The sequence below is a fragment of the Halictus rubicundus genome, chromosome 1 (genome assembly GCF_050948215.1).
Source record: "Halictus rubicundus isolate RS-2024b chromosome 1, iyHalRubi1_principal, whole genome shotgun sequence".
Taxonomy (NCBI): Eukaryota; Metazoa; Arthropoda; class Insecta; order Hymenoptera; family Halictidae; genus Halictus; species Halictus rubicundus.
The window spans coordinates 21,312,653-21,324,282 of NC_135149.1; the positions used below are offsets into that span (position 1 = coordinate 21,312,653).

Below are 11,630 nucleotides of genomic sequence, written 5' to 3' on the forward strand. Positions count from 1 at the left end.
TTCTTCATATGTTACATGAGAACGATTGTATCCTTTATATGTTCCGGTTATTGTATTGCTGAATGTTTAAAATTTTCCTCCTCACAATTCACACAATGTGGTGATCGGTGATGGCATAGACCAGTGATTTGCAACAAACTGTCTAGATTGCTCCCTGCAGCGCCGTTCTAGGGCAAATAGCGTTGCAGAAGGGGCGGGCACAACATAGAATGGGCGTGGCCTGCCTTAGTGGACGTGGCTACACGGCTCATAACTCTCCTGGAGGCAAAAGAAGAGTCTGTTAGGACAATCTGTGCTGATACGTGTTTTCAAACGTTCCCATTTCCATATCCAGTGGAACTAGAAATTGTCTACCAACATAGACAATTGTCAACCGTGAACAGTTTGCCCTTCTTTTTTTCCTCGCGTTGCCCGACGAGTCCCGTTCGCAACCGATGCCGTTCGATTCTCGGGTGCCACTAAAACGGTGGATGATTCTGCAAAAGGAGAAACTCGATTCAGGTTGACGAGGACTCGATGACTCTCGGAAATAACCCCGACCTCTCGGTTCGTCTCCCGGTGGTTTTTGCGAACCGGTAAATAGGTTAATTTTTTCCTAACTGTTCCGAGAGAAACATGTAGATCATGACGGCCTCGCGATGCCATGCGGTTTTTACTACTTGCTGTCAGCTGGCGAAGGAATCTTCGAGGAATGGCAGAAGGCGCATCTGCGAAGGGAAATTTAATTTGTTGTCTGTTGTTTCATGGAACAGCATGGTCGAGATCAAGGACGAGATCTCGGAGTCTGCTCCCATGCCGATCTTAGGGATCGCGGTCAGACAAGATGGTGTCCTGGTCAACGGCGAGCTGAAAGTCAACCCAGGAACGTCTCTTCAGATGGAGATCTTCCTGGATAATAAGTCGGCTCCTGTTTATGGTCTCCTGGTTAGCTATATGATGGCCTCCGACATGAAATCCACGGAGGAATCGATCATTATCAACGGGTAATTAAATTCTGCATGCTGTATATGTTGCTAGTTCTGTAGAACGATCGTTTCACGAAATTTATACGATGACAGTTGTTCCGTGGACCAAAAGATCTTCACGAACTTCAACACCGTCGACGGTGACTTCCTGACTGCGACATTCAAGGCCTTCAAGTTCCCAGAAAGCACCTACGTGCGGTTCCATGGGACCGTGAACGTCTGTTTGGACAAGTGCCAGGGGGTAAGTTGACACTCAAACACGCGAGCCAGCATTGTCGAGCATCATTTAACTGATCTTGTGACTGTAGATCGAGTGCAGCAATAACGTGGTAGGATTCGGCAGGAAGAGGAGAGCCATTGAAGAGTCGAGCAACGACAAGAACAAGATCTTCGAGATGACCATGTCCACGTTCATCAAAGTGGACTTTAAGGAGGGCTCCACCGTCGACAAAGGTTACTAGATCCTCCTTTCCTATTGAAGTCCTGGCCAAGATTTGGATTAAGTTGTTGCATGTGAAATTTTCGATTTTAGAATGCAAACGTCGTGAATAGATTACGTCTCTTTATGCAGAATACAAATTTTCTGCTCGATTACGAGTGGTAGAAATTATTACTCTTAAACATTTCTCTACAATGAAAATAAGATAACAATGTTTTGGAGGTTTTTTAGCGTCTTCACTATGTAAATGCTTAAAATCCACAGGCTAGTTATGAAACGATATGCTATGAGTTCACGATAGCGATATCGTGGAAAGACTGTCTTCTCTGATTCTAACTTTCGACCATGATTTGGACATTTCTAGCAACTGTATGATTCCAACTAATTAACATTGTATGTGCAACTTTGTCAGAACTGTACATCAGGAAGGGAAAGAACCGGACGAAAGCCCGAGCAGTGTCCGCGGAAGAGATCAAAGAGCAAGTAGCTCCGACCACGATGAGGACAGAGGAGCGAGCGTTCATAACACAACAAATCAACGAGCAATTCGAGTACAAGGTTATGAGAACGGAGACCAGCGGCTCTTCGTGTAGAACGATAGCTGTAGGCCTAACTGTCGTCCTCCTGTCCCTCTGCAAGCTATTGTAAAACTCGGGAGGACATTCAGGGACGACGAATGCTTGCTGTTTGTAAATAGAGAGCGAAAGCTAGTGAACCGACACAGGGTTCGTGAGCGAATCGTCGAGGAAAATGGACCGGGTTTCCAGCCGGACGTTAGTATAATTCTTTTCCTTCATACGTAGAATGATGTCTCCCTGATTCGGGGATCGATCGACTCCCTGTAGGAGTTAACTGTGCGAACGATCGCGATGCTTTGATCCTGGGTTCAAGAGGAACGTGCTCAAGGCAGTTCTCCGTTCTGCGACCGTCGGATTTTCGTGCATCATACTCTCCCTACTTGATCCGCTAATTACTCGGAATCGAGGCCACCTCATGTTGAAATGGATTGTCAATTACGTTGCATGTTATGACAATCTGTGATCCATCATTCTGGATCTTATGAAGATGCTTCAAGATCATTCAAGGTCAATATAATTGACAACACATTTCAAAGTGTTCAAAATTCATCGGATGGCCAATGATTTTGAGTAATTGTCTCCGATCTTCGTCCTCCTCCACGCAGGAGCCCTCCTCTTAGGTGTACGTAATTGCATAACCGTGTCTGACAATAGCAACGGCTGCAGGCCGGGAAAAGAAAATCGGCCTTTGCGAGCGGAGAATGCCGACGACCTAGTCGCGCGACCAGCTGTAACATCGCGGTACACGTCTTCGAGCGACCGTAGGCAATCACAGAAATAATTAATCGCTGCTGCAATATACGAGCGTAACTATAACGGAACGCCGCCGCTTAGTGTAAAATAAAGAGGGAGGTATTAATAAAGAGGGAGCCAGTCGACGCGTCGAATACCGAGCTCCCCTGTTGTTCCTCAGTCCCGTGGAGGAAAATGCGTGTGTCCCTTTCCTTCTTCGTGATATCGGACCGGGACCAGGAACAGAGAAGAAGGCTAATGAAAACGCGCATTGAAACATACAAAAATACGCATATTACTTGGATTTGTTTAACACTCATGTACACATGACGACCCCGTATAAAAAAAAAATATATATAAATATATGTACTTCTTCGGCTTATATAATTTTACTATGTAAGACGATCATCGGTGTTCGATTATGACTAGACTGCGAATTTTTATGAAAAAGAAAAACTGTCTCCAAGAGATAGGAGCCAGATAGACATTCCATTTTGAATTTAATAACATTAACAAGTTGCAAATAATGCATCGGTGTAGTAGATCATTTTAATCTTTCTATTGATTTAAAATGCATCTCATTTTTGCCATAAATGCATAAAATCCGCAGTCTTCATATGATTTTTACCGTGGCCTACATGCGGAATATACCGAACTTGCTGTCGGGGATGGGAGCGTTTAACGCTGCTGATAGGCTGAGTCCCAGGACCAGTCTGGTGTCTGCAGGATCAATCACGCCGTCGTCCCATAATCTAGAAATTTATTTCATTATACTTTGTCTCCTCGATCTGCCAATACCTGAAATTTACCTAGCACTGGAGTAGTACGGGCTGCTCTCCTCCTCGAACCTGTTTATGATCGGTCTCTTGATCTCCTCCTCCTCTTCCGCAGTCAGCTGTTAAGTTCACCAAGATTTAGAGTAATCCTAAGCGCACAAATTGTTAGATCCTTACCGTTTTCCCTTCCCGTTCACGCTGTTGCTTGGTAATTAGAGCCATCACACCAGCAGCCTGTTCCCCTCCCATTACGCAGATCTTAGCGTTCGGCCAGAGATACAGGAACCTCGGCGAATATGGTCGGCCACACATTCCTGCCAAAAACTCTTAGATATTAGTCAAATTGGCGGCTTCAAGGAGCAGGATATTAGATAGCGATCTTTACCGTAGTACCCTGCACCATAAGCTCCCCCAATCAACACAGTAATCTTCGGCACTTTGGCACAGGCGACGGCGGTTACCATTTTCGCGCCGTTCTTGGCTATGCCACCTGCTTCTGCATCCCTGCCCACCATGAACCCTGTAATTCCAAAAACTCATAAGAAAGCAGAAGATCGAAATATAAGATCATTACTACATTGCGGCTTTTTATACATTTATGAACCAGAAATATCTTCAACTGTTTTAAAAAATTGATGAATCAGGCAGCGAGTGGTTCTAAACATGAGCAATTTTATATTGTAGTTATAATGGTCCGCCGTCCGAGGGTCAAACAAAATATACTGGCCTGTGATGTTCTGCAAGAAGATAAGAGGAATCTTCCTCTGCGCACAGAGCTGCACGAAATGCGCACCCTTGAGAGCACTCTCGGAGAACAGCACCCCATTGTTCGCCACAATTCCCACAGGATACCCATAAATCCTAGCAAACCCTGTGACCAATGTTTCCCCATATTGCGCTTTGAACTCCCTGAACTTGGAGCCATCAACAATCCTGGCGATCACTTCCCTCACGTCGAAAGATCGCTTCAAATTAGTACCAACGATTCCATAGATCTCATCGACCGCGTGAACCGGAACATCGATCTGTTTGCTGACGTTTACATGCATCGGTCTCTGCCGATTCAAATCTCTGACGATCTGTCGGGTGATGTAAAGAGCGTGATGGTCGTCTACCGCATAGTGATCGGTCACTCCCGATTTCCTAAATTGAATGGTAACTTTGAAGCTAGGGAGGTAAAGTGTGAGATGTCTTTCAACCCTTATGTCAACAACCAGGAGCCCAAGTATCCATTTCTATTTTTTTTTAATTCTTTAACATTTTAGTCGACAACAAAATTATTGTGGATTTTTGTATTCTTGGATGATCACAGATTATTTTGTGTTTGAGGCATAAAAATATGCACTGGAATCATAAAGAGCAACATCGATAAATGTTGTAAAAAAATTTTGGGCATTGACATAAGGGATAAGCATACTTGCTAATTACCGGCAATGAAGCATTGCGCCGCCAAGATCCTCTGCGGTGACGTCTTCTCCAGTGGAGGCTTTGACTAGAGGTGGTCCAGCCAGGAATATGGTGCCCTGATTGGCCACGATTACGTTTTCGTCGGCCATCGAGGGAACGTACGCACCGCCTATAAATTAGGCATTAGCTGTGACAGTGAACTGAAAAATCGTTAACATCGACCGAAGTAAAAAATGTCGACAATGATCAGACCTGCAGTACAGCTGCCCATGACAACCGCGATCTGCGCGATACCCTGCGCGCTCATGTTCGCCTGATTGTAAAAGCACCTGCCGAAGTGCCATTTGTCAGGGAACACGTCAGCCTGTCTAGGTAAATTAGCACCCCCGCTATCTACCAAATATATACAAGGCAAATTGTTTTCCTCTGCGATCTCTTGCGCCCTCAATTGTTTCTTAGCTGTTATGGGGTAGTAAGTGCCACCTTTTACTGTTGCATCGTTGGTTATGATCACACACTCGGTCCTGATAAATAATTGTATTTTTAAAAGAGAGTATATACTTTTGGGGGTTTTGGTAAAGGATTAGCTACCCCGAGATTCTTCCGATGCCAGTGATAATACCACCTGCAGGCACTTCCTCCTCTCCGTATAATTCGTAACCCGCCAGTTGCGAGAATTCGAGGAATGGAGACGTTTTATCTATCAGCGTGTCGATTCTTTCGCGGGGCAATAGTTTTCCCTTTTTCTTGTGCCTTTCCTTCGCTTTCTCTCCTCCACCTTCTACTATCTTTTCGACTTTCTTTTTCATTTCCTTTACGAGGCTCTCCATTTGCACGTAGTTGTCCTGAAATTCATTGATCCTTAAGAATAGGTTCACGGGACACTAAAAGTGACTATTTTGTGTTACTTTATAAAAATAACGAGAATATATCTATCCACATTTTTAGCCACTTTTTAGATAGTATGTATCCAAAAAAATTAATCTGTTGAATAATTTCTCATGGATACATCTTTGCAATCTCAATATTCGTAAATTAAAAATATTAGAACCCGCTATTTGGACGGGTACGTAAACATAGCATTAATGAAAAATATCGGCTACTTATTTTCTGGAAGGTTAGGAAGCTCAAAGTAGCAATAGAATTCCTTTTTCTTTGTTTGTTGTGTATTCTAAAATAATGGATAGAATTTAAAAAGTTTCGATTTCTAATTCATTGGCTCCGAATTAGCTTTTTAGAATTCATGGGATCCAAAAGAGCTGAATAAGTGGCCCCAAATTAAAACCTTTCTGGCCCAGTTTCGTCGATTAAATTAATTCTGCAGAATAGTTTGAATTCAATCACCCAATGTATATTTTTGCCTCATATCCGCGGGGCTCTATGGCCTCCTTACCATTTCTGTGTTACATCCTACCGTATCGGTCGGAACTGATATTGTGGAACTAATATCACAGACAAGATGTAGGAGCAGGCCTCTCCAGTCATCTTATCCCGTTTCGTGTCGCACGATATGAAATACCGACTCTACCCAAATATCAGTGTCAATAACAGCTCTGGCTTATCGCGTGAGCTGTGATAATAGAGGATATCACCCGACTGATACGAGGATTTTTATTGTTTTTTGCTGGGAATAGTATAAGAAAGATTGAAGGACAGTCGAACGAAATTTAACAAGGATGAACACTGGATTATTTACAAGGGAGAATGATTGAAACAATTGCTCTAACCTGATACTCCTTCGAGCTGTAGTCCTGCGAGGTTCCAATGACGACCGCATCATCGTGAAATGATCTCGTGAAAAGACGCATGTGCCTTGGCAATACTCCGGCTTTTCTTAACATTATATATTTATAGGAAACTTTCAATTCTTTTTACAAACTCGTATCACACCATACGCTGACTACACTTCCATACACGTCGGCGTACTTCGATTACTCAATGAGATTCTTGCATTTCCAATAAAGAGCCAATCACTGTGTCCATTCATTGTAGCATAGGATGCGACAATGAGACGCCGAAGATCTAGATTTTCTGATCATTACTAAATGAATGAGTAAAATGTATCATTCATTCCAGAAAAATTAATAACATCTAGAATACATTAAAGGGTTGTTAAAGGGTAGTTAAAGGGTAGTTTCTTAAAAATTAAGAAATAAAGGACCAAATTAGGTTAGGATTAATTGTTGCAGTTCCATCGAGTTTACATCAATCTGCACAGATGGTAGCACTGACGAGATATATACTGTTATCACGCCGATAATGCCACAAACGAGGTATAGGAGTAGACCAATCACCATATGGGGTTTCGTATCTCACGATCTGAAATACCGACATCGTTAACAACAACTAGATTTCTTGTTAGATCGACGAGAAGCTTAGACCATACACCTATAATAAATGGATGAAGACCTCCGACCGAAGGAATACCAATTTTAGACAAAAAATATCAATTTTAAGAAAAGGAACTTTTGAAAAGATCAGAAGCAAATTTCAATTAGAAATCCAGGAAAAAAGGTGACGATGTTCATTGAATGACAAGTTAATCCGAAACAAAAACTGTGATTTTCGGTTAGTAATTCAAAGGAGCTTACCAAGAAGCTGAAGGTAGACCAAGGGAAAACAAGGAAAGCATTGAAGGCCAACCTTGGCCCATCCCGAGCTAGCCTAAAGTAAATTCTGACAGAATTCAATTAAATACACAAGTTTTTATAATTAGTAAGTGTTCAATTCTATTTTACAATGCTATCGCAAATTATAATTGTGCAGCTATTAGCTCGATATTATTCTCTATTTGTAAGATAATAGAAGATCTAACAAATAGAGAATAATATCGATTGCCCAGGTCTCACCACGAGGAGGTTGCTGCACAAGAGACCCGAAAGGATGCCAGAAGGAATTCAATACGCTTCCTTCTGACTCCCTTTCTTACAACGACGATTTCGAGTCTTAGAAACTAAATTTCGCAGCGTATGTCGAGTAATTATTGCGGAGCAAAAGGTGTGAATCGGAGAAGAAGTCTCCGATTTACGGGGGTTCAAGAACGAATCAGGCAGAAGGCTCTGATTCTTTCAGAGAGAGAAACAAAACCGAACCAGAGCAGACGGCTTTGGTTCGAGGGTGACGTGACGCGTACAATGCTTGCAGAACCAACTCCAGCCAGCACCGATACCCGACGTGTCCTCACGAAGAGCGATGGCCGAGAGAAGCGTTCAAACGATACCCTAAGTTTCCCCCACCCACCTGTCGCCAGGCAACGACTAGCGTTGAGGCGACTCGGGTGGACTTACGGCAGGGAGGATTTTACACGAGTGAACAGGTCTCTCGAACATCCCTCTCAATGGATCTACGCCGAGCACCGGTACCAACCGGTCTGGTACATACAAGCAAGGTCCGACACAGCAGAAGGCTGTGTCGGAGTCAAAAATCGAGCCGATCAAAGTGAAGTTAGGGCAAAAATTACTCGACATATATACAATACTAACAAACAAGCTTAATAACTAACGCACGAACTTAAGTCGAGCAATTATTGTGAGAAAAAAAACCTAAATTTGACAAGTCTCTGAATAATGACAGAGAAAATAAAAATGGAGCAGAAGGCTCAGATTTACAAAAAAGAAATATGAAAAAAGCGAACCAGAGCAGAAGGCTCTGGTTCGAGGGTGACGCTACCAACTGGTCACAGCAGAAGGCTGTCACCCAAATCAACAAGCGAAACTTACAAAGTGAATCTAACACAATAATTGCTCGAGAACTAATACGAACTTATAAATAATGTGAAGTCTTCGATCGATGCGATGTCTTCGTTCGACGATGATCATGTTGAACTGTTGTGATTTAACTGAAACAGACTAATAATAATTAGGCACAAAATGAAGGAACACCGAAGTAATGGATGAAGAAACGATGACCCCGTACACGAGTACGGCCTACTCAGTATGCACAAGAGTGCGAATCTAACCGGCTCACGAGAGCCAACCTACGACCAGCTCACGAGAGCGAAGCTAACCCCGTACACGAGTACGGCCTACCTAACATGCACAAGAGTGCGGTCTAACCGACAAGAAATCAACGAGAGTAGATGAAGTCAGAACTTCAATCTACTGAGGTGGCGCTTCGGGTCGCCCCGGGTTCGCCAATACCCGTACTCACCCCCAGCAGTGAGCCCCTGAGGGACCTCCGTTCGGAGGAATACCAATTTTAAATCATATAAATAAATTTTAAAAGAGGAATTTTTGAAAGTTCAGAAATAATTTTAAATTGGAAAGTTGAACAATTTTAATGAAAAATAAATATGGCGAAATTAGGACACAACAAACAACAAGCTCGGGTCGCCGAGGGTTCGCTAATACCCGTACTCACCCACGGCCCTGCCCGTGAGTGAGCCCCTGAGGGACCTCCGATCGGAGGAATACCAATTTTATGTCAAAAATATAATATAATATAATATAATTTCAAAATACCAATTTTATGTCAAAAATATAATATAATATAATAAAATTTCAGAATACTAATTTTGTGTCAAAAATATAATATAAAGTAATTTCAAGAAAAGAAACTTGTGAAAAATTCCGAAGCAGATTCGAATTAAAAATACCGAAATAATAATTGACGGCGTTCGTTAAATGAACACTTATTCCAAAACAGAAAATGTACATTTGTGTTGTTACTTACCGGCTGCTGAAAGTTGACCAAGGTGAGCAGAGACGGCTTCCAGGAACCGCTGGCCGACCGCGAGCCAGCTGGTGGACCAGGGTTGACCAGTGATGTCCTCTGCAGCTCTGGAGAATCCCTGGTCCACTCGAAGGTAGGCGAGGGTAGGCCAGAATGGTCAGGGTGGGACAGGGCAGCTCTGGAGAACCTCTGGTCAACTCCAAGGTCCTTCGTCCTTCTGGTCCCGGAGCCCTTCCGCTCCCTCCTGAGTGCGCACTACGACTGACGGACTGAGCGCGGCCGCCGAGATCAGGTGCGCGGTGCGCAACTCCCCCACCCCAAACTAACTTCGCTAGATTTCAATCGCCGCGATAGTAATTATTGATAAATTTGTTATTTCTAGCTGCTTAATGTTTATAACAATTTCTTTTGGTAATGGTATCAACAAGCACTCCCTTGACCATCTTGCCATCTAATTTTTTAGTAAAAATACCTAATAGCACTCGAGATACAGAGTAAGTTTTGAACCATGAATATTCGCACGTATTAATTTATCGAACACAATTCACTGATAAATTTATTATTTCTGGCTGCTTAATGTTTATAACAATTTCTTTTGGTAATGGTATCAACAAGCAATCCCTTGACCATCTTGTCATTTAACTTTTTAGTAAAAATACCTAATAGAACTCGAGATACAGAGTAAGTTTTGAACCATGAATATTCGCACGTATTAATTTATCGAACACATTTCACTGATAAATTTATTATTTCTGGCTGTTTAACGTTTATAACAATTTCTTTTGGTAATGGTATCAACAAGCACTCCCTTGACCATCTTGCCATCTAATTTTTTAGTAAAAATACCTAATAGCACTCGAGATACAGAGTAACTTTTAAGCCAGGAATATTCGCACCGCATTAATTTATCGTACGCAATTCACTGTAAAATTTATTATTTCTGGTTGTTTAATGTTTATTACAATTCCTCTCGCCAATGATGTCGACAAGCACTCCCTTGACCATCTTGCCAACTAATTATTTAATAAAAATAAATTATAGAAACCGAGATATAGAATAACTTTTAAGCCATAAATATTCGCACGCATTAATTTATCGCACAGGTAACTCCGGTAACGCAGAAACCATTTCGGGCCACCACAGTTCTTATGTGGATTACCAAACAAAAAGTTTATGGCATCCACATAAGAACTGCCTCGGTGCGACCGTGTCCCGGCGTTGACAATAGCTCAGCTGGTCGAGCTCGAGGCCCGCCTCCGGTGAACGAACTCAGACGTAAACCTTTTGTTTACGTCTGTTGTCATACTTGTCGCGAGGCCATCGTTTCCCAAATTCCAAAATATCAAATCTGCTGCCCGTCGTCCTTGGCTCGCTTGATTTACTGCCTTATCATCTCGCCGTTTGTATAAACCTTACCTCCTGTTATAATATAAATGTTTATAACAATTCCTTTCGCCAATGATGTCGACGAGCACTTCCTTGACCATCTTGCCATCTAATTATTTAGTAAAAATAAATTATACAACTCGAGATAGAGAATAACGTTTAAACCATGCATATTCGTACGCATTATTTTATCGTGCACAATTCACTGCTAAATTTATTATTTCTGGCTGTTTAATGTTTATAACCATTTCTTTTGGTAATGACATCAACAAGCACTCCCTTAACCATCTTGGTATCTAACTTTTTAGTAAAAATAAATTATAGAATTATAGGTACAGAATAACTTTTAAGCCGTGAATATTCGCACGCATAATTTATCGTACACAATCCACTGATACATTTATTATTTCCGGCTGTTTAATGTTTATAACAATTCCAAGCATAAGATGAGATGACTGAACTGGCCTATTCCTACATCTCGTCTGTGATATTAGTTCCACAATATTAGTTCCGACTGATACGGTAGGATGTGACACGGAATGGTACGGGGGCTCTAGAGCCCACCGAGCGTGAGACAGAAAAATACATTGGGTGATTGGTCTACTCCTATACCTCGTCTGTGCCTGTACCTCGTCTGTGGTTCCATTTCCCCGGTTAGAGCAGTGCTGCCATCTGG

At 42.3% G+C, this 11,630-nt stretch overlaps 2 protein-coding genes across 2 annotated transcripts in view; one reads left to right on the top strand and one right to left on the bottom strand.

The window, feature by feature from the left end:
- Positions 1-3,049, top strand: part of Qsm (Zona pelucida superfamily protein qsm) — a 34,395-nt gene extending 31,346 nt beyond the window's left edge. The window contains exons 5-8 of the mRNA XM_076793606.1: positions 753-983; positions 1,059-1,206; positions 1,274-1,418; positions 1,817-3,049. Of these exons, the coding sequence (XP_076649721.1) occupies positions 753-983; positions 1,059-1,206; positions 1,274-1,418; positions 1,817-2,052 (760 nt within the window). The 3' untranslated portion in view covers positions 2,053-3,049. The remainder of the gene's footprint in view (positions 1-752; positions 984-1,058; positions 1,207-1,273; positions 1,419-1,816) is intronic.
- On the bottom strand, positions 2,986-6,917 carry Mccc2 (methylcrotonyl-CoA carboxylase subunit 2). The gene is made up of 9 exons (XM_076793591.1): positions 6,625-6,917; positions 5,489-5,742; positions 5,150-5,421; positions 4,919-5,066; positions 4,218-4,633; positions 3,876-4,010; positions 3,668-3,804; positions 3,524-3,609; positions 2,986-3,466 (listed from the first exon to the last, which is right to left on the bottom strand). Exons 1-9 carry the CDS (start codon positions 6,736-6,738, stop codon positions 3,349-3,351), a joined length of 1,680 nt encoding a protein of 559 aa, XP_076649706.1. The 5' UTR covers positions 6,739-6,917; the 3' UTR covers positions 2,986-3,348.
- Between the last annotated feature and the right edge of the window lie 4,713 nt (positions 6,918-11,630).

What these genes read in the sequence shown, in the direction of transcription:
- Mccc2 (XM_076793591.1), bottom strand. Translation starts at nt 6,738, where the DNA reads ATGTTAAGAAAAGCCGGAGTATTGCCAAGGCACATGCGTCTTTTCACG. An exon ending in GGCATCGGAAGAATCTCGGG is followed by an intron (nt 5,422 to 5,488) that starts GTAGCTAATCCT and finishes ATTATTTATCAG; the next exon opens with GACCGAGTGTGTGATCATAA. An exon ending in GTGAACGGGAAGGGAAAACG is followed by an intron (nt 3,610 to 3,667) that starts GTAAGGATCTAA and finishes TGAACTTAACAG; the next exon opens with CTGACTGCGGAAGAGGAGGA.